The 23,201-nt window shown below is 39.2% G+C and overlaps 1 protein-coding gene and 1 pseudogene across 10 annotated transcripts; both read left to right on the top strand.

Moving 5' to 3' along the window:
• The first annotated feature begins 2,277 nt into the window (after positions 1 to 2,277).
• LOC148368086 (insulin-like growth factor 1 receptor pseudogene) lies at positions 2,278 to 9,636 on the top strand (annotated as a pseudogene).
• A 2,898-nt stretch (positions 9,637 to 12,534) lies between these two features.
• tfb2m (transcription factor B2, mitochondrial) lies at positions 12,535 to 23,064 on the top strand. 10 transcript variants are annotated; one of them, XM_088334788.1, is made up of 11 exons: positions 12,866 to 13,116; positions 13,630 to 13,654; positions 13,718 to 13,775; positions 13,898 to 14,195; positions 14,402 to 14,591; positions 14,693 to 14,784; positions 15,106 to 15,259; positions 15,356 to 15,504; positions 17,219 to 17,308; positions 17,407 to 17,684; positions 22,333 to 23,064. In XM_088334788.1, the coding sequence occupies exons 4-11, from the start codon at positions 13,920 to 13,922 to the stop codon at positions 22,523 to 22,525; spliced, it is 1,422 nt and encodes a 473-aa protein (XP_088190914.1). In that variant the 5' UTR covers positions 12,866 to 13,116; positions 13,630 to 13,654; positions 13,718 to 13,775; positions 13,898 to 13,919; the 3' UTR covers positions 22,526 to 23,064. The 10 variants fall into 10 exon arrangements, with proteins under 10 accessions (XP_088190917.1, XP_088190922.1, XP_088190919.1 ...); XM_088334789.1 differs by having other exon boundaries at positions 13,589 to 13,654; XM_088334796.1 differs by lacking the exons at positions 12,866 to 13,116; positions 13,630 to 13,654; positions 13,718 to 13,775 and adding an exon at positions 12,772 to 12,795 and having other exon boundaries at positions 17,407 to 17,463; positions 17,536 to 17,684.
• Positions 23,065 to 23,201: the final 137 nt, after the last annotated feature.

The following is a 23,201-nucleotide window of genomic DNA, read 5'->3' as shown; positions in this document are numbered from 1 at the left end:
CTGTGTGCTTGGCTCTCGATGATGGCTAATTTTGATGGTAACATCATTGCAGACATTAGTTCTGTAATTTGTTGATGATGTTGAATTGGGCTCCCATCTGACCTTTTGAATCCTCTTTGCTTCCAAACAGTTCCAAAGTGATGGCAAACTCCGTGCGCATATGCTGAGTCGGTGTATATGTTTGCAGTCTTTCCGGTTACTAGCTTACACGCTTCAGTCAAGGCTGTTAGTTCTGCACTTTGAGCCAAACAGGGCTGTTCAAATTTTTTCTGCTTTCTGCGTCACATACTGTGATGGATTTAAACTGTAACTATGTTATTCCACTGTTGCATTATCTACTTTGCATACAATGTGCCTTTCTTGCTTGTGTTTGAAGAAGGAGGAAACAGGATAAACACCTTATCTGCGGCCAGATAAGGGACCTCTCTGACCGCAGGCTCACCTAGTTTTTGTTTGCTATAGATAACATGTTATCGTATAAACAGGTCTCAACTGTTTGTTTTGTTACTCCCCTTCCCTTAGCAGAGGAGACCTTATGTAAATTAGGGCCTTCCGAACACAATAAAAAGACAAGGAGCATAAGAATATTTCAGAGTATCCAGCAGACTGCCTTAGGGTAGACTATGGATATTTCTCCTTGCAAGTAAATCAAATATCACGTTCTCTCTGTCTTTTTTGTATATAGGTTTTGTACATCTGTTGGGTTAAACCTGACATTTATTTGGTCCTTCGAAAGCCGGATTCCAAGATACCTGACGATCCCAGCGTGTGAGTAAAGATCCAGGCAAGTCTGTGGCCACAGCATTAAGACCCTTTTCGGGACTGGTCCTTTCCTTACAAGTTGGGATCCGAAGGTTGACGGAAAGTCCAAGGACTCAGAGAACTGTGAGTAAAACTTTTATTTTAAAAAGGAATGCATGTGACTAAAGTAAAAGGGTATGAGTGTGAAGAATTCAAAACAGAGTTAAGAAAATAAATCCTAACAATCCTAGGCACTATTAGGTAAAACGTGGCCAGTAAGCCTTAAGACACAGTGAAGTCTTAAGTAAGAGGGCAAGGGTTCCTCTCCGTTTCAAAAAGAACTCAAGGGAAGTTCTTTAAGACAGTGAAGTCTTAAGTAAGAGGGCAAGGGTTCCTCTAAGTAAAAGGGCAAGGGTTCCTCTCTGTTTAAAAAGAACTCAAGGGAAGTTCTTTGTTCTTCAAAAAGAGTGAAAGTGAGTGTGAAAGAAAATACTATTACCACTAGGTAATTGTATTTTATACCAAAGCAACAGGGAATAAATGGTGAGCCTTTGTGGATGCATGTAGGCAAGAAAATTCCACCTGCAAAGGTTGAAGTGAATTTTACCACAAAAGGTTATTTATCACCATCCTGTTGAAAGAGAAACTCAGTGTTAGAATACACTAGGTATTAAAAACCACTGAGTCCAAATTTAGTTCTAAAAATGGGAAAGGGGCAAAGTAAAGTAAAACAGAAGCTTTTAGAAGATCTTTCGTGCAAAGACTGGAAAATCATTGAAAAGGAAGATTCCTCAGCAATAGAACCCCTATGTTACTGGATAAAACAATATAACTTTAATGGGAAGTTGTCCACAGCAGGCATTAGAGAACTGCAACAAAAAATAAGAAACAAATGCAAACAGAAAAATAATAAGATGAGAAAAGAAGGTTATGAACAGACACAAGTCTGGATAAAAATAGCAAGACAGGAGAGAGATGATATAGAAGAATGCATAACGCAGATAGAAAATCTAAGGCGATCTTATCATCTAAACGGAATGGAAGTACAGCAAGTTTGGATGACACAATTAGGGCCAGATTGGTTCCACGTAAAAGTAGCATACTCTCCAACTAATGACGCTAACCCTCCCGTGATACTTGCACCCGAATCTGAACGATTGACACAACAGGTGACCCCTCTCCTAGAAAGAATCAGAACTAAATACAGGAAAAGAGCAAATTACACTGAAATAGGGAGATGTAAACAAAAACCAGATGAGCCATTTGATGAATACAGAGTAAGAATGGAAAAGTTGTTTAGGGCACATAGTGGGTTAGAACCTGGTGATGGAGCTGACGAGGGCCCCTATAAACAACAATTAAAAAATGCATTGCACTCAGGCTCCTTACCAGAGATTAGTGGATGGGTAAATCGCCACTATATAAGCATGAATGGAGGAACACTTGCAGAATACATAAATCATGCCCTCCATGCTGAGAAAGTGATCAAAAGTAAGAAAGGGGAGAAGAAGCCATCAACAATTTTCTACCAAGAAGATGAAGGAACCACAGTGTTCTTTCAACAATCTAGAGGTAGAGGCCGAGGAAGAGGTAGAGGCCATGGTAGAGGCAGAGGTCTTGGATCACGTGCAAGCAATAAACCTAGAACCTGTTGGTCTTGTGGGAAGGAAGGGCATATTGCTATAAATTGCAGAAGCAACCCTTCCCCACAAGACCATCAGAGTGCATGACTAGGCCCGGAACCAGGACCAAAGCCTGAAATGAAATTTGAGATAGAGATAAAGCTAAAGGATAAAAATGAGGAAGAGGAAGAATATCTTTTCAAAACTCGCCATGAGAAATTTGAAGAACAGGTTTTAAACTTAGAAAACATACTGTATAAAGAAAAAATAAGAAACCTAAATCACCAAATTTTGTTAAATTTATTAGAAGTTTGATTGTTTGGGCCCTGTGTATGTCTTATGTTATATGTTTGTCTGTCTTACTTGTCAAAAAGAAAGCTAAACGCTAAAAAAAAGTACATTTTCAAAAGAGCTGAGATTGTTTAAAGAGTGATATTTAAGAAAAATTGATAGAACAGATTAAAGGAGTTGGAAAAAGTAAATTTTTTGAGGAATAGGTGTTCACCATAAGGGTGTTTAACACAGGCACCGGGCCACAGATGGTTCTGGAGATTTTCTTGCGGTCTGAATTTTTTAGTTGAAAATCGATAAATTAAAAACTGAGAAATTTAGGGAAAAAAATGAGTGAGTTATTTTAGATGCGTTAATTCAAGATAATGACAGAATAATACAGAAAAAGATAAGATATTCCTGTTTTCCGTACAAAAATTGGTAAAATAAGGACTGGGAAGACTAGGAAAAATCTATTTGAGTGAATTGGAATAAATTAATTTGAGATAAAGGTATTTTTATACAAAAGTATTGAAAAAGCGTTAATAAATAATTTATTTTCAATGAATATGGAGGAAAAGTGTATTGAGTGGAATACAAATGAGTAATATAACTTGTTGCACATCAATATATGTGATTTTCACATTAAATAAGTGAAGCTAAAATAGTAGATTTAATTGGTTTGAAGAAAAAAATTAAAATTGAGCGAGATGATTATACGTCATTTTCGCATTAAACTGGTGAGCTAAAAAAGCTATTGTGAGAGGGCGTGTAAGGAAGGAATGTTATGTTGAGAATGGATTGTTGGCAGAACAGGTAGGGAAGTTACAAATACAGAAAGATAAGAGTAAGTAAAAGAAGGTATAAAGGGAAAAGAAAATAAATATTAAGAAAAGGAGCATACAAAAAAAAGAAAGAGAAACATAAAGGGGAAAGTTAATTAAATATCAAAAAAGATAATTGGTTGAAAATTAAGTGAGACTAACCGTAATACCATAAATTGGGACAAATAACTTTACTTTTTCAACATTGAATTGTGTTAAGTCTAGATGACTAAAAGCACATTATAGAGTGCTTTTGGAGGTCTTCGTTGACTTGAAAAGCGCTGTATAAATGCAGACCATTTACCATTTATAACATTACTTTTATAGAAAAGCTACAAATATAAAAGAAATTTATTTCAAGGGGATGAATATCTAATTAAATGCTAATAAGCATGGACATAATATGTTGTTTTGCTTTAGAAGAAGAAGATAGAAATACCACAATATTTATACACAAATAATATTACAGAGGAGAAAATGTACGGTATTGGGTAGCAACAGGCCTTAACACATGGTTCAGCGATTATACTGGTCTATCCAGAAAGTCATTATTCTGGACTATAATAGTAAACTCAGGAGTACATCTAAAAAAAAAAAAAAAAAAAAAAAAAAAAAAAAAACATTTACTTTACTAAGGAGCAACAGGAGCTATTAAAACAAATTCCTAATAAACTATGGTCCCAGGGACCCACATATGCAAGACTAGTAAAAGTAGCACAAACTATAAGACCCAAAACAGAAGATCGACCCAGAATAAAACAATATCCTTTAAAACCAGATGCAATGGAAGGAATAGAACCAGTAATAGAAGATTTAAAGAAGGTGGGAGTACTAGTAGAATACGCTGAGTCACCCGTAAACACACCGATGTTTCCTGTAAATGAGGCACCCCCATCAACATGATGGACAATTGTTCAGGATTTGATAGCAGTAAATAATGCAGTGATCCAAAAGTCCCTGTTTGGTGGATCCACACACGCTATTGAACTCACTGAACCCAAAGGCAAAGTATTTCACAGTGGTAGATATAAGCAACGCATTCTTCTCAGTACCAGTGCATAAAGACAATCAATTTTGGTTTGCATTTACGTTTAAAGGGAAAAGATATACCTACACCTCAAGGGTATTGTGAAAGTCCAAGAATTTACTCTCAAGTAAGTTTCGAGCCTCTAGATAAGAGCGAACTACTAACTTATGTAGATGATATATTAGTAGAATCAGGGAAAGAAAAAGAATATTGCATACTAAAGAGCAGGAAATCTGAGTCATTTCAAATAATCAAAATTTTGAAATGAGTTTGAAAATAACGACGTATTAACACAGAAAAAGAAATCGTGAGATTGGAAATTAAATTTTCTGTTTTAATCTCTAAATGAAATGTGCTTTGTTTTTAAAAGGAAAAAAAAAAAGACACACAAGTATTAATTCAGATAAGGTCATGTTTATTTGTATAGCTCTTAATCTCTAAGGATATTAAGGGGCTGCAAAGAGAAAAAACTATTGCAAACCGAAGATTATGATAATAATATAATATAATACATTGCGAGTTGATAAGGCAATTTATTAGTGACAAGTATATGTTGTTTTATATTGAATCAATGAGAAAAGATAGTTGATTATGATTGAAGAGAGAGGAAATGACAATTAAAAAAATTTGACGTTGAGTTCCATTTGGCATTTTTGAGATTTTTTGATGTTTAGGCAGTGTGATGGTTTGGAATTTTGATAAGTTTAGCGCCAAGGACAAGATCCCCTAGGAGGACAACTGATAAAAAGTCCTTAAAGAGAAGGTGAAATAAGCCACACTTCATTTTTAAGTATAAGCATGTTACAATTAACAAATGATTAATAAATATGTAACAAATGCTGACTTATAGTTAAAAAGAAACAATTTCTATGGAAAGAGTGTTTTCAGAAGATAACGAGAAACTGATTGAGCCTGAGTAGGTTGGATCATAGGAATTTAAAAATAGCAGATTAATTATCTTGAGACAGATCATGAGAATTTAAAAATATATCTGCATGGATAAAAAATAATGTCTACATAGTCATTTAACTAAAAGAAAAAAGAAAACAGAACGTGAACAAAAAGAAAAAGAGGCTAAAATAACAGACAAAGTATTGTTTCATAGGAAAGAAAGATGAAACAGGAAAAGGAGGACAGGCTATGCTGTAGTAACACATGATAAAGTATTAAAGGCAGAAGCATTAACTCAACATTGTTCAGCTCAAGCTGCAGAATTACTGATCCTTTCAGAATCCTGCAAACTAATGAAAGATAAGATAGCAACAATATACACAGATAGCCAGTATGCCTATGCAACAACTCACACGTTTGCACAACATTGGAAAAATAAGAGGTATGATAACATCAACAGGAAAACCAGTGACACATGCAAAACTGCTAACAGAACTATTACAAGCAGTGCAGCTGCCAAAACAGTTAGCTATATGTAAATGTGTGGCCCATACACCAGAAACAAACCCAGTTTCAAAGGGCAATGCATTTGCAGATAAAATAGCAAAACAAGCTGCACAACGAGAAATAACAGTTCTAAGTCTAACAGAAAATGCTTTAAAAACAAAATACTACAAGAAATGCAACATCAATCACCTAAACCAGAGCAAGAACTCTGGAAAAGAAAAGGAGCACACCTAAAAGATGGAATCTGTAAATGACAAGAAGATAAACCAATCCTACCAAAAAAAAAAAAAATCTATACAAATGGGCAGAAATATTGAGACATGGGAAGACATGTCTCAACAGGAGGGATAGTAGGATTGATAAACCAGATATTGATAACCTATGGTTTTAACTCCTATAAAAAAAAAAAAAAAAAAATAAAAAAATTTTGTAGAACATGTTTTGATATGCGCAAAGCACAATGCTCAGTGTAATCTAAGACCAAAGAGAGGACAGTTTCCAAAACCAGATTATCCATTCCAACACATACATATGGACTTTATAGAACTTAACAATAGTGAAAGGAAAAAGTTATGTTTAATGATAATAGGTTCATTCTCAAAATGGATAGAGCTTTTTCCTACAAAACACCCAGATGCGCTAACAGTAGCTAAAGCATTATGCCAAGACATAATTCCATGTTATGGGATTCCAGAAAAGATCTATAGTGATAATGGTTCACATTTTGTAAATCAAAAAATTAACTAAAATAAGCATTTCATATAGACCTAAAAGATCACTGTGCTTATCACCCACAAAGTGCAGGGTTGGTAAAAAAAGAAAAAAAAGAATGGAACTATAAAAAAACAGACTTAGGAAGTGTATGGAAGAAACCAAAAGACCATGGACTAAATGTCTAGAATTAGTAAAACTGTATATTAACATCATCAGTACAAATGTGCTAACACCATATGAAGTAATATTTGGTGAATTACCATTATTTAAAAATATGTGGGAAACTGATGATGAAAGTACTCTGGTTGATTACATGAGAAAAATGTTGCAGCACCAGAAGCAACTGGCGGATCGTAATGATAACGATGATACACTTTTTATGTCTCCATAGGAAAGCCAACTAGTTGAACCAGGTGATTGGGTCCTGATAAAAAGCAGTAAAGATTGCAAAAAAAAACAAAAAAAAAAACACATGAGCTCATTTGACACACTGTAAGAAAGTAATTAAGCATGAGTAAAATAACTGTTTCAATGTTTCTATTTTAGCATACGCTTTGATTGTTCTTAGTTGCGTCATTGTAATAGCACTGTGGTACCTACTGGAGAGCTGTTATTCCTCAAGAAAACTTTCAGAGGAAGTCTGGCTACAAAGGGAGCTGCAATTATAGTTTGCAGTCGTCTCAAACCAGTGAAGATTGTCCACAACTCTGGAAGTGTTAGGAGGAATTGCAGATCTGCAGGTAGAATGCTAACAGGTAGAATGGTAGCGGTAGGCAAATTGGTAGTAGTAATTATAGCAACGTTTTTATTGTTATTTGAAGAAAACCTTAATGTGCAAAAGAGAAGAAGAAAAAGTAAAAGAACTCTCAGGAAGACAACTGGGATGGCGTTCCCCAGGTTTCTCCAAGAACCCCACGGGCGCTGAAATGCTTTTGCACCCGGCAGTGGTGAAGCCATATTTGACACTCCTTGCTGAGAGCTCCAACCCTGCAACTCTGGAGGGCGCTGCAGGGTCACTTCAAAACCTCTCACTGGAAGTTTGCGGCATACAACCGTGCTGCAGTGTGGTAGGAAAAAGAACTTTCCATCCTGGTGGAGCTGCTGCGAATGGACAACGATTAATGTGTCCCAGCCGTTGCAAGCACGCCTGCACCGAAAAAGGCGAATGCTGCCACCGCCAATGTCTGGGCAGCTGCACGCACGCAAACAGCGACACGGCATGCGTCGCCTGCCTGCATTATTACCACGAAGGCCGCTGCGTGCCCGACTGCCCGCCCGGCACTCTCAAGTTCGAGGGCTGGCGCTGCATCACCATGGACCTTTGCTCACAAGTTCACCTGCCCAGCGACGTTCACTTCGTCATCCACGAGGGCGAGTGCATGCCCGACTGCCCCTCCGGGTCCGCACCAACGAGAGTAATCGGATGCTGTGCAGCGCCTGCAACGGCCTATGCGACAAAATCTGCTCCACCTCCGTCATCGACTCGGTGAACGCCGCTCAGTCCCTCAAGGACTGCACCGTCATCGCCGGCAATCTGGACATCAACATCCAGCACCTTCACAACCTCTGGGACTGGACTCAGCACAACCTAACCATCCATGCGGGACGCCTCTTCTTCCGCCTCAATACCAAACTCTGCATGTCTGAGATCCACACCATGTGGGAGAAAACCAGCGTCACGGAAAAGCCCCAGGAAGGCGACTTTCGCAATAACGGCGAAAGAGCCAGTTGTGTGAGCAACGTCCTCAGGATTTTGTCCAACAGCACGTCCAGCTATGCCATCCGCCTGATGTGGGAGCGCTACCATCCACGGGATTACAAAGGCCTTATCAGCTTTATGGTCTACTACAAGGAGGCCCCTTCTCAAGAACATCACCGAATTCGACGGCCAGGACGGCTGCGGTTCCAACAGCTGGCACATGGTGGACGTGGATCTTTAATACGGACCCCAAAGTCGCCATTCACCACCTCAAACCCTGGACCCAGTATGCCATTTTTGTCAAGGCCATTACCCTGCGGGTGGAGGACAAGCACATTCCTGGTGCAAAGAGTGACATTATTTGAATTCGAACTCGTCCGTCATTGCCGACCGTGCCCAAAGAACCCCGTGCCTACGCAAATTCATCCATGAAGCTGCTGGTCAAATGGTCGCCGCCTCTTTTTCCCAACGGCAACCTAACTTACTACCTCGTCAGATGGCAGCGGCAGCCAGAAGACCGAGAGCTATACCTGCACAATTACTGCTCCAAAGAGCTGAAGATCCCGATCCGGATCCCTGCCACGGGATTTAGCGACATGGAGGAGATCAGCAAGCCCACCAAGTCGGAATTGTCCGGGGCCAAGAAGGGTCCTTGCTGCGTTTGCCCAAAGACCCCAGAGGAGAAGGACCGGGAGAAGGATGACCGCGTCTTTCTCAAGCTCTTTGAGAACTTCCTTCACAACGCCATTTTTTTGCAAAGACCTCAAGATCGTCGTCGCCGAGACGTTTTTAGCCTGGCAAATGCCACTTCCTCACATTTTCCAGATCTTTTTTCAGAAGTTTTTGACTATGGTGAATCAGACGACAAAGTTTAACCTCTAAGTGTAACATGAGTACTATAACATGATTTTGTAACTGAAAATCGAGAGAAAAAGTTATTGGATGACAAAGAGAAATAGTGCAAAGTGAATAAACAGGAGGGAAATGATGGATTTAAACTGTAACTATGTTATTCCACTGTTGCATTATCTACTTTGCATATAATGTGCCTTTCTTGCTTGTGTTTGAAGAAGGAGGAAACAGGATAAACACCTTATCTGCGGCCAGATAAGGGACCTCTCTGACCGCAGGCTCACCTAGTTTTTGTTTGCTATAGATAACATGTTATCGTATAAACAGGTCTCAACTGTTTGTTTTGTTACTCCCCTTCCCTTAGCAGAGGAGACCTTATGTAAATTAGGGCCTTCCGAACACAATAAAAAGACAAGGAGCATAAGAATATTTCAGAGTATCCAGCAGACTGCCTTAGGGTAGACTATGGATATTTCTCCTTGCAAGTAAATCAAATATCACGTTCTCTCTGTCTTTTTTGTATATAGGTTTTGTACATCTGTTGGGTTAAACCTGACATACTGCTCAGCTTCTTGACCGACAACTGCGTACCCAGCATGATTTCCTTGGTAATCTCGGAAGCATGATCTATCAATGAAATATGTCAGGTCTGCATTTAGTAGCGGAGTGGACTCCAAGTCCGGTCGCAACCTGGTGTACTTCATCGTGTCTGCAATGCATTCGTGTGCTTTACCCTCAAACTCAAACGGAATGGTGTCAGCCGGATTTGTAATGTTACATCTTTTCAATGTAATGTCCGGATATGTCAACAGTGGCGTGAACTGCAGGCATCTGGCCTGAGTGACAACGAACTTACCTTGATATATCAATTCTGTGATTTTGTGATGGGTCTAAATTATCACTGGATAGCCAATAATTACCATTGTGGCCTTCTCAAACGCATAATGAACGGCAGCCAAGCCTTGGTAACATGGCGGCCATCCTTGCACCACATTGTCAATCTTGGTGCTGTAGTAGGCAATTGGCTGTTTTTGTCTATCACTGCACGTCTCTTGCATTAACACAGCCGATGCATACATATTGTATCGACTTGCTACGTACAGCAGAAATGGTTCTGTGTAGTCCGGTGGCGCCAGCAAAGGCACCCTTTGCATTTCTTGCTTGAGGTTTTCGAAAGCGTCCATCGCAATGTCTGTCCATTGTAGTTTTGCTTTTAGCATCTTCGTTCCTGCTTCTTTCATCAAGTCCCTCAATGGGCTGGTCTTCCATGCGTAGTCCTCAATCCACTCAGCTGAATCCAGTCATTCCAAGGAAGGTCATCATTTGTCCAAATGTCTGAGGTTTTGGAGCTTTGATGACTCCCTCGAGCTGTTCTGGTGTCATTGCAACACTTCCTTGTAAAATGAGTCGTCCCAGATATTCCACTTGCGGCTGACAGTATTGTAATTGGGCTTGTGAAGCCTTGTGTCCTGTTTCCAGGACTCTGATTGAGTCTCTATGTCATAGCATTGCTGAGCAGATTAGCAGGTCGTCAACATATTGTATCAGTGTACTGTTGATGTCTTGGCCTTCCAGGTCATTACATAGTACTTGGTTGAACATATGAGGACTATGTTTGAAGCCTTGGGGCAACCGTGTGTAACTGTACTGTTTACTTTGGTATGTGAATGCAGAGAGATACCATGAGTCTTCAGATAACGGAATACTGAAGAATGCTGAACAAATATCAATTACTGTGAAGTACTTTGCATTTGGAGGCACATTTATAAGGATGGTGTTCGGATTTGGAACTTCAGCTGGCCAATCTTGGAGAACCTCATTTACCGCTCTCAAATCGTGCACTAGTCTGTATTCAGATTTGTCTGATTTGAGAACTGGAAAGATCGGAGTGTTACATTGACTTTGAATCTCAATTAGTACTCCGGCCTTGAGCAGTCCGTCAATGATCTTCTGTATTCCTGCTTCCGCCTCTGGCTTCAGCGGATATTGTGGTCGAAACGGCAATTTTGTTCACCGTTTCAGTCTTAGCTGGATTAGCTGACTTTACCAACCCAACGTCTGTGTCGTAGTTTGACCACACCTCCTATGGAACATGTTTTAGCATTCCTTGTTTCAATACCTCTTCTTCTTTTTCTTCATTCTGAACAGCTTGTGTCACCTCTGGTATGGTTTTCACCCAAGGTTTCGCATCCATTTTTATTTCGCATGGTATTCTCACCATATCACCTTCGTCTGAAATCGTCATTTCTGGGTCCTCAGTTTCAATCCATTGCACGCTCGTTGCTGCTTTTACCATGGGACCCAGGTCTTTAGATCTGAATCCTTTGTTCACAACTAATGCGATATGTGGTTCGGCACTCCGAACCACTGCGAGGTGAAGTCGTTTGATTTGATATTTAGAGCTGCCCCCTGATGGCCAATCAGGAGGCTCTCAGTCCAAATTTCCACTGTTCCACTATTCTTTGTTTGTTCGTCCTATATTTCCTTGTAGACCATACTCCACGATGAGTCATAATACATAGTGCAATGGTAATCTGTTGTTGGCTTGTATGCCTCTGGAAGCTGTATTTTAATGATAGGTTCCCAGGTTTTCATGATTTCATTTACAGGCTCTTGTAGATTCCCAGCCAATAGACCTTTGCGCATTTGCTTTGTTGTAACATTTGATTTTTGAGTCCAATCCTGTCCAGATACACCCTTTACAGAGTGCACCACAGTTTGACTCCAAGTTTACACAAAGCATCTCTTCCTAGCAAATTTACTGGTGTTTCATCTGACACAAGATTGGGTATCATAATTTTCCCCTCTTCAGTTGAGATTTTCACTGGGTCTGTCATTGGAATGGTTTGTTTTGATCCCGAGAATCCTATTGTTCTTATGTATTTGCCAGACATGGGGAGGTTCGAGGCATACTCTGAACTTATGCAGGTATATGTAGCTCCGGTGTCAACTAGCATTGGGATTTTGTTGCCTTCGACTTTGACTATTGGTTCCCTGCCAGTTTCCCCTGTATGAATTGTGAATTGGACCTTCCCTATAGGATTCTCTGAGCCCCCCAAATGCAAATATCTTGGACCTGCACCTGAAGATCCTCCTCCTTGCCTTGACGGGACCCCCTTTGGTTCTCTGCATCCCCCTAGACCGGTTCCTGAACAGTTTCGCGCAAAATGACCAGGCCCACGACATTTCCAGCATACAATCGCTCGGCCTGTGGGCGCTTGTCCGTTCCATCTTGGGACACCTCGACCCCAGGCAGGTATTTGGCCCTGCACTGCTCTGTAGGGTCGCCGGCCGAATGGCTGTTGCTGATAAACATTAACAACCGGAAGTGGTTGCTGGGTTGATGGAGCAATAGGCGGAGCTGTCATGCTTGTTTGGAAGGGTTGGTCCAATACGGGTGCTTGAGTCTTCAATTTATTTTTATTTTGAAGGTCAGAGAGCGGCATCTGAGTGAGTTTCTGTTGTTCGGCTCTTTCTAAATCCTGCTGCCTTTGTTGAACTTTCCTGAATTTTTCAATGGCGTGGACAACATGGTCGCGGAACTCCCTGCAGGGCGTGAGGTTAACCCTACGACATCTTCCAGTTTACTCTGAACTTGTATTGGCAGGGCTCCAATGACTGGATTGCGGAACAGAGTCGAAAGTATAGGTATGTTATTTTTCATTTTGAATTAGCTTCAATGATATACATACGTGTATATTCTGTGGTTTTGTATTTTTTTTTTTTTTTAATGCGTTTTTGCTTTTTTGGGCAAGTTGTTTTTTTATGCCCCGTCCGAAATGGCCGTCACGATGACGTCAAAATTATGCGACTACAACAATGTGAACAAATTACCACACTCATAACAGGCGTGGGGTCAAAATTCTCCGGTGTCAATGTCATGGCGTTTAACGAAGGAAAAACGATAGTAAAATGATTTTTGAATTACAGTCTCCCGTGAATTGGATGATTGAAGAGCACAACAGCGAGGTAAGTCTCATAGATATTTAATTTGTTGAAGAAAAAAAGAGCTCACAGTTAGCAGCAATGCTAACAACGTCTCTCATTTACCAGCTCAACTATCTATTGCCAAATGCTGTGTTACGCTTTGCAAATGTGTTGTTGCATATAGACCATAAAATAGAAGGCGTTGGCTAAAAAAAATCCACGCTATTGCGTGCAACGTCAATGCTCACTTTACGTGCGCGCTTGGTTTATTTAGTACCGTTTAGTTAAATTACAGAGGTTTTCTATTATGTTAAAGGTTCAGAAGCCACTTCTCTTTCTCGGGGAGTGTATGATGCCATCACAAATGAACAGGAATGACTTTAATGTGTTTTATTTGGAGAATGTCAGCACTTTATTATGTAAAATATTGAAACATATTGCTATTATTTAATTTTTCAATTTTTCATGGTTTCAAACCAAACAACATTGTTTCTGTTTGTTGTCATTGGGGTAGGAACCTTTCTAATGGTGCCCTTTCACTTATGTGCTCTATAGCTTGAGTCACTTCCACCTAAATCAGGTCAGTGAATGGATTCAAGAAGAGTGGGTCAAAAAGCCTCACACAATCTCTTTATTTTTACAGAAACACTGTGAGTGAGGCCCAGGCCTCTTTGAATCAATATTGTTGTGTGGTACCAGGGGTAATTTCAACATTTATCACACATTTTTTAAAGGCAAAATCTGTGTATTTAGTAATACAATGCACATTTTACAAATAAAAAAACATGTATTTACTCTACTGATACCTGGAATTTCCTCTCAGTCCAGCTGTCTGCAGGCCTAACATGGCCAACAACATCTGGAGGCTGTTGGAGTTCGCCTCTCGCACTTCTTGCTGTCCAGCTATCACAAGTCGTACTTGTTTACGAAGGAAAATGTTAGTTGCTCCAAAAAGGCCTAGTAGTGACCATGTAATCCACAGAAGAGCCTACAGCCTGGATTCTCTGTCACATGGGCCTGGTCGGCCAACGCTTAGTGCAAACTCACAACAGCCCAGAGAAGATAGGGTGTCGCCTTCTTTTTCACTTTTGCATCGTAGCCTGTCTGTTGTGGCATTAAAGGTAATCATTTTCTTTTTGACTTTATTGTTTTTAATGTGATGTCCCCGCGACCCTAATGAGGATAAGCGGTACGGCTAATGAGATGAGAGATGAGATTTATTCCATTATGATCACATTCTAGTCATTGTCATGTATCACACGCTTTTGATTACTTTGAATATTACAGTGGTATAGGTGAATCAAACAGAAAAAAAATTTCTCCCCAGGGTCAATGTCGTCCCCTTTGCTTTTATGATTTCCTGGATCTCGGTGATGTTGAGGACAATGTTCGTCAGGCTCACACCTCTGTACGACCTAGACGGTTCATAGTGGACCCAGATTTGGCTAAATTGGTAGCGCAACATCTGGTGCCTAATCTACAAAGTCCTAAGACCATTATCCTTGAATGTAATCCAGGTATTGTAATAGTTCTTTGTATTCTTGGTGTTAAAAATGCATAAACATATTTTTTTTTGTGGAATATAAATAATAGATGCATTTTTATTTGTTGTATATAGGCCCTGGGGTTTTGACAAAGACCCTTCTTAATGCTGGGGCTCAAAGAGTTGTGGCTCTTGAGTCGGAGAAAGCTTTCCTCAATGATCTGCAGGTTAGAAACATTTTTATGGTGTGAATAATGACTGCATTTTGCAACCTCCAAAGTTGAACACAATGTGAATTTAATGGGATTTATTTGTTAGGTATTTTTAAGCTGATAATTGACCTTTTATGGAAAACTACAAGTAACATATTTTTTCCAAATGGTCATGGTCATAAATTTTATCCAGTTTGTAGAGGAAAAACAGTAGAATATTTCCTTTTACGCAACTCCAGAAACACTGTGTTTGACATTGGAGGATAGAGCTCAGGTATTTTGATGATGCAGTGTGCAGGAGAGAGTATTTAAGTTGATTATGTCGCACCACTTTAGGCATTGGAGGGCAATCTTGATGGTCAGCTGGAGGTTGTCCATTGTGACTTCTTCAGATTGGACCCTCTCTGGGGTGGAAACACCAAGACATCACTTATGTTTTCAGAAAAACTCTTTGCTGATCTGGGAATAACAGAATCCAACTGGATGGATGGTGAGAGAAAGAAAAACACAGATACAGATCCACATTTCTGAAATGGTTACATTACGCATGTTTTCGTCATCATTTTATATATGTGTGTCTGTTTAGACATCCCAGTGAAAGTTGTGGCTATCTTGCCACAGAATAAAGAGCGTATCTACTTGCGCAAGTTATCTTATGCTCTGTTGGAGCAATTGTCCATTTACAGATATGGAAGAATAGAACTCAACATCTTCATGAGTGAGCATGAATACATGGTAAATGGGCTTTACTGCTTCTAAACTGAAATTCCCATATACAACGCTGCCCTACTTACGAACAAGACAGACGGTCTTTCGTAAGTTCAATTGGTTCTTAAGTTTCTTCAGTGCTATATTTTGTATGGAATGTTCATTCATTATTCAATGTATGTTTAAGGTTTATATAAGTGTGTTTAAGGGTTGTATAAGTAATCTGTCTTGTTTTGAAACTGAAAAATAAACATTTGATAAAATAATATGCTCTATTATGTTACAAAGTAGGCTTAATGATCAACCATAGTACTGAAAAACAGCTACACCTTAGGTGTTGACATTCTGTGGTCTGTGAAGCCCTTTGAGACTCCTTGTGATTAAGAACGATACAAATAGACATGACTATAAAGATAAAGTTAAGTTTAACTTACTTTTGGAAGAGTTGGTCGTCTTCCTCTATGGTAAAAAGTGGACAAAAAAAAAACGATCCAACCATTTTTTTTCAAGCTTCCTTATTCCTATTTCATTTCAAAAGAACCGGTTTGCCTCTTTTTTACACTTTACACAAATCATATTGAATAGATGCACGAGATATTAAACAGTTCCTAGCATGCTAGTGATACAGTGCAGTGTGTTTACACATAAACTAGGAAGTAGAAGCCGGATTTCTTCTTCGCGGTGGATGCTGGGTGACCTCTCACAGCCCCACGTGACGGAAAGAAGCACTGCAGTACTGTCCTCTACTCGGAAAAAGGTGCACACAATACAAAATCTAGCCTACAGCAATGTCTGAATATTTTTCGGAATCCCAAAAACAACTGATCGTGTCTACCGTTTTGCCTAAGTCGTGTGGTCGTAAGTAGGGGCGCGTCTGTACAAGGAATGTACCTACAGTTTACAAAACAACTACAGTGCTGTAAAAAGATATGTACCCCTTCCTGATTTTTGTGTAGTTGTCTTTTTATTTCTTATTTATCACTCACAAAGGTTTCAGATAATCATACCAATTTTAATATCACACTGAGAACCCTAGGAGATACCAAATGCAGTATTAAAAGGTGGATTCCATTTGTTAAGGAACAAAAAATATATCTATTTGACTCGATGTGGAAAAAGTAATTGCCCCCGAAACCTAATAGTGAGTTGAGCCAACTTTGACAGCTATAACAGAAATCAAACGTTTACGATTACTGGTAATGAGTCTTTCACAATGCTGTAGAATTTTGGCCCACTTATTTTTTTTACTTTTTTTTTCTTTTTTCTCAAATCTGCCATGGTTTTTAGCATCAACTGCCTGTTTAAGGTCACACCAGCCATTTAGAAGTGGACTTGCTTGTGCGTTTCAGATCGTTGTCCTGTTGAATGACCCAAGAGTGATTGAGTTTGAGGGCAATAATGTCTGGCTGGAAGTTCTCCTTCAGGATCTTCTGGGAAATACCAGAACCACAGCAAGTTGTCCTGGTCCTATGGCAGAAAAAAACAGCATTTTGTATTTCTTTGGACTGTCTTTGTGTTATATTAAAATGGTTTGATTATCTGAAACCTTGAGTGATAAATATGCTACAGGAATCAGGAAAGGGGCAAATCCTTTTTCATGGCATTGTATTTAACACGATTCTTACACTGCATAGTATAATATTATGGCTCTTTAAGTGATATTCTAATCACTGTTTAGAAAAAATACTAATAATTGACGACTAACGTGTGTTTGATTGTGTTTAAATATTTTTTTTTTCAGTGTATGCTTGCACCTCCTGGTCAAATGCAACATTACAGATCATTTGCTGCTCTCTGGCAAATGGCTTGTCATATTGAACTACTTCACAAGGTATATGATTAATTGTATATGAAACAATCTTTCATATGACTGTTTCAATTCATGACTGAGGACAACAGTACTATGTTTTTCTTTATTTTTGTTTACAGGAGCCCTGGGAGTCGTTTGTGGCAACAAAACAGGCAGCGTCTCCACGCAAGGGCTTCGTAATGACTGATTTACTGATTACAATAATTGTGGCTGTTTCTAATACACTTGTACTTTCTTTTGCCACACAGTACCCGAATGATCACATGTGCCTTGTTCGTCTGCGTCCACGGGCTGACCTGTTCTCCGCCGGCCTCACACCCACAAACGCCTCCATCTTGATTTTAATGATCACCCAGTGTTTGGCAAAGAGGAAGGAGAAGCTCATTAATAAGCTTAAGTAAGCCACCACACTTTGACCAAGTTCACATGAGACAGGTGTCTTGCTATAAAGCCTTATATTTGGAAAAAATAGCAATTCTTGAATGCATTGCCATTCTGATGTAAACTAATCAGATTCGCTTCATAACGATCCAAATTTCAATCATAATGTGTCAAATAACACAAAATAATATCTGTTTGATGCAAAGCGGAACTAGTGAGCATAGTTCAGTTTACCACTTTGCACTAAAAGAACACCCACACTTTCAAAGATCATTCAAATGAAAAAGTTCAAACAGTTTGCCTTCTGCAATGTCAATGTCCACTCCAAGTCGAATTTGAAGTCAGGTCAGTTATTTGTATCGCCCTACATCACAAAATGTCTCAAAGCACTACACAGGCCACCATTACACCAGAACACAACAAGATCAAAGCGACTATTTATGCTAGCTGTGTCGGGTTAAAATGTTAACCCTTCGAGTGACTGCCGGCTGTTATGTATTTACGGTATCGCTGGCTTCTATTTATTTATGGAAGCCCATGAGTGTCATAGTTCAGTTAATAAAATGAGCATTTAATTAATAAAAATGTTCTAAAAACGAACATTTGATGAATAAAAAGGGCCTTTCAAAATAAAAAGCCCTTTTGCGCAATGCCCTTTTGTGTTTCCGAAAGCTGTTTTGGCAATTGATGTCATGTGAAGTCTGGTTTGACTCATGATGTTTTGACCATTTGCCTTTTTCCAGTTTTACATTTTGTAAGATGACTCTTGCTGTCAATTAAACCACAAAAGGCAGGACTAACGACACGATTGGATGATCTTTTCAAACGGACTCAAGTAGACTCGGTAATCATCAATCATTAGTTTTTGCTAAAAACAATTTTGTCAAGGATCTTTTGATTTTTCTTTTTTATGTTCAAAGAAGCAATTCACAGTGAGACAAGAGTCATTTTGGAAAATAAAGTAAGGGGTCTTGATCTTCTTTTATAAAACATAGACTGTACTCACCCAAGTCACACTACAGGAAATGGTGCCCCTACGACTCTAGTGTTTAAGGGATCCAGACGAAAGGAAACAACATTTTAATAAAAAGTTGCGATATTTGTGATGTTTTTACAACTAAAACACATATTTTTGAAATTTAACTACCAAAGATTGGCAATCAGAATACTAATACTGTATAAAAACATCACACTTTATTTATAAGCCTATTGCACTTTTACAACTGACAAGGCCCATAAAGTGTTATCATTCTTACCACTGATTTACCCACCAATAATTTACCTACCCGCACGCTGGTGTATCCTTGCAAAGATTAAAAAAACATTGTCTGAAGGTAGTTCTTGTTTCTTGCAGTTGGCATGGATTTGAGAGGAGTGGACACTAAAATTTAAGTTTCTAATTCTATTATAATACCCGAGTTGACTAGGAAAAAAACTAAACCAAATACTGTTAAAAGTGAGGATTGATCGATGCTGGTTTTTCAGGGCCGATACAGATTATTCGTATTAAGAGGCGGCCGATAATCGATATTTGGAGCTGATATTTATTTGCTGTAAAAGCTTAAAGAATGGCTGAAGAAATCATCAAATAATTGTTGTAAATTCAAATAAATCTTGATTACCACTTTAAAACCTTTTACAGTAACTAAAATAGAATTTCATGAACGTCTCTGCAACATCGCGTGGACATCAGGGACAGTGCCTCTGGACAGGCAGACTGGGGTCGTAGCTATCCTTTTCAAGAAGAGGGGGCAGTAGAGTGTGTTCCAACTACAGGGGAATCCCACTTCTCAGCCTCCATGTGGTAAGGTCTATACAGGGGTACTTGAGAGGTGGGTCTTTCATGAAGTCGAAGCTTGTATTCAAGAGGAGCAATGTGGTTTTTGTCCAGGCCGTTGAACAGTGGACCAGCTCTTCACACACTGCAGGATCCTTGAGGGTGCATGGGAGTTTGCCTATCCAGGTTTACATGTGCTTTGTGCACCTGGAGAAGGCATTCGACCATGTTCCTCTGGAGACCCTGTGGGCGGGGTCTTCCGGGAGTTTGTGGTACCCTACAGTCTTATCCGGTCTTGTCTGGGGGCCTTTGCATTGCATCTCGGCTTTTCGCAGATAATGGGGTGCCGTTGAGTTCATCAGGCTGTGATCTTCGGCTTTCACTGGAGCAATTTGCATCCGAGTGTGAAGTGGCTGGAATGAAGATCAGCACCACCGAGTCTGAGACCATGGTACCCAGCCGTAAAAAGTGGCATGCTCTTTCCGGAGAATCTTTTGAAAGTGGAGGAGCTCAAGTATCTTGGAGTATCTTATGAACTTAAATTTTAAACAATAGAATTGAAACAAATCGAGTGAGGTTAGGATGGAACGGGAGATTGTCAGATGGATTGGTACAGCGTCTACCGTCATGCAAACCCTGTACCGGTCTCTCGTGGTGAAGAGGGAGCTGAGCCGAAAGGCAAAGCCTTCGATTTACCGGTCAATCTACATTCCTACCCTTACCTATGGTCATGAACTGTGGTCATGACTGAAAGAACATTCAAGTGGCTGAAATGAGTTTTCCCCGCAGGATAGCTGGGCTCTCCCTTAGAGATAAGGTGAGAAGCTCAGTCATGCGGGAGGGACTCTGTGTAGAGCCACTGCTCCTTCACATTGAGGGGAGCCAGTTGAGGTGGTTGAGACATCTGAGAAGGATGCTTCCTGGATGCCTCCCTCGGGGACGAACCAGGACACGCTGGAGGGACTATGTCTTAAGGCTGGCCTGGGAAGGCCTCAGGGTCCAGTCGGATGAGCTAGATGAAGTGGCTGGGGATTGGAGGGTTTGGGCTTCCCCGTGAAGCCCCCACACCCGTGACCCAAACCCCGGATAAGTGGAAGATAATGGATGGATGAATGGATAACTAATTTTATTGATTGAATCGTGGCACTCTTGCGCTTTCATATTTATCAACCAGAAAGCTGACAGTTTTGCGGGCAGGTAGGTGATAGCACTAACTCTATTTACTGAAATATTAAGGTAATAAACTTACTGTTGAAGACAACTACAATCTTACTCAATGGTGCATGAACGTGTCTGCATGTGTCAGCCTCATTTTATGATATGCGAAAATCTAAGCGTGAAAGTCACAAACTTAGGGACACGTTAAGCTTCAAGTATAGAAGTAATGATTTAATTAGTGTTTGTGTGATACTTTGGGATTTTTAAGTTCTTGCTCTGCTTTGTTAAAATTTAGTTATTATGTTTAAATATTTGTGAGCAGAATTTTTTTTAAGAAATGCTTTAATAAATATTTTCATAATCAACTATACCCTAAATCATAACCGAAATCAAACCATCAGGCACATTAAAACATTTTGTGACTAATGTGTATGTCTTTCCAAGAGTTCAATAAACTAAAATATGTTTTACAAGTACCAGGGTTCCCGCAGATCTTTAAAAAGGCATTGAATTGATTTTTTTTTTTTTTTTTTTTTTTTTTTTTTTTGCGCGACTTATCTTCACGGTCGCAGGAGCTCATCTCGGCTATCAGTGGGAAGTGGACACAGTGAACTGCTTGCCAGCCAGTCGCAGGTCACGCCAAGACATAAAACCATTCATACTTAAGAACAATTGTTAGTTCCTAATTGGACTGACATGACTGCCTCTGGAATGTGGGATGAAATGAGTGATCGGAGGAACCCCACCTTGGCACGGAGAGAACATGCACACTCCACACGGAGAGGCCAGTAGCTGGAATTGAACCCTGGACATCCACACCACAGGGCATAAATCAGTATTCTAAAGATAAGGCGTTAACACATTAATTAGATTTATACTTTTTTGAACTAAAAATATTTAGTTACATCTTATCAAGTTTCTTTTAATAATGTATCGATTTATTTTCACGGCAACATGGTGTGACCACAACAATGAAACAAAAAAAACGGTGATGCTGTTTCTATCAGGCCTTTCACAGAAGACATGTCTTTGGTCTACTCACAATACACATAGCAATTTCGGACAGAGACGTTTACTTTTGACCATGGAAAAGTGTACATTTAATAAGAATGGCTAAATGTGCCAGGTAATGTGTACGAAGAACGGTGCATTGTGTTCGTCGATTTTTAACTACTGTTTTAAATTTAATTTCAAAAAGCATTAAAAAGTCTTAAATTTACTTGCCTTAAGTTGTGGGAACCCTGAGTACATAATATTTAAAGATTGCACGTGATGAATGATTGCTTTGAGGGGAAAAGTTTTGTAATAAAATAGCGGTTTAACCAAAATGTGAATTAAACCATAACAGTTTAATTATCGAATCGTTCTCCCTGAATTGTAATCAAAGCCTCTACTCAATGATTCCCACTCCTATTTGCTTCTAATTAGCATATGTAGTCACTAATGTCTGCATTATCATTAGTTGCATTGGTTCTCAATAGGTGCATATCTTTATTTGTGCAATGTAAACATTTGTGGAAGTTAAGGTCTTCTTTAATTGTTAATAAATAACAAGTTTAACAAAAACATCACACAAAAGCAGAATAACGATTATGATGGGAAAAATTGGAGTAGTGCTTCATTCAGCAAGGTCAGCGGCATATATCCAGTATATGTATTTCATTGAAGATTTGAGTATGAAATGTGAAACATTTTGATTGATTTGCTCTTTTTCTTTGTTGTTAAAAAGCCTCTGGTCACCAGACAGTGGTGGGAAACTGTTGTCTGAGATGGGACTTCCAGAAGATATCCTGACTGGTCATGTTTATCCATGGCAATATCTTCAGCTTTTTCAATTGATGGACAAGAGCAAGGAGTTTACTCAAAGTTGGCTTTATGAAGAGGCCTTGGGAACCACTGAGAGCGGGAGGGGTTTTGGCTGAAATGTCTGTATCCCTCAACTATAACTCCAGTGTTTAATTTATTACCAAATAATGTAAATTCTTGTATTAATGTTTGATATGGTCAATCCAAAACACCAATGGCTTTACTCATAAGTATTTATTAAGTGTAAACGGTAGATTATGTATCCAAACCCATTGTTTTAAAATAGGAAATATAAAGTATACTTATGTCGTGACCTTAATAATTTGAAACCTAAAGGTTACTTAAACAAAACTTTCAGGTCGATAAAATATTCCAACTCTCCTTGAGGGCTGCTGGTTATTGCTTATGGAAACTCTGGAAAGACTTGTATGACACAGTTCCTTTGGTTATTTTTTCAGATATTATGGAATTATACCGCAAAAATGTATTATGTAGCCTAATTTGTAAGGGGACAAAAGTTTTTTTTTGTGAATCAGAGCTTTGCAACACACTCTTTCTGTTTGTCATAAATTACAATGAGCCATGCTTATTGATTCGGTAAACGTATATTTAAATGAAATACACATTAATAAAGGAATACTACGTTTTTGGGGAAGGCCTTCAGTTTTGTTGTCACTTTTGCCATCCCTGCAATGTATGCTTTTTGTGGGTTGTTTTCAACTACGTAAAAAATGTTGAATTCTTAAATGGATAAAATACAAAGAAATATATTAAGTACAAGTGCGGCAGCAC

Source organism: Urocampus carinirostris, chromosome 4, assembly GCF_059441175.1.
Source record: "Urocampus carinirostris isolate Australia breed hairy pipefish chromosome 4, RoL_Ucar_1.0, whole genome shotgun sequence".
NCBI lineage: Eukaryota > Metazoa > Chordata > Actinopteri > Syngnathiformes > Syngnathidae > Urocampus > Urocampus carinirostris.
This window is presented reverse-complemented; position numbering and strand designations above follow the sequence as displayed.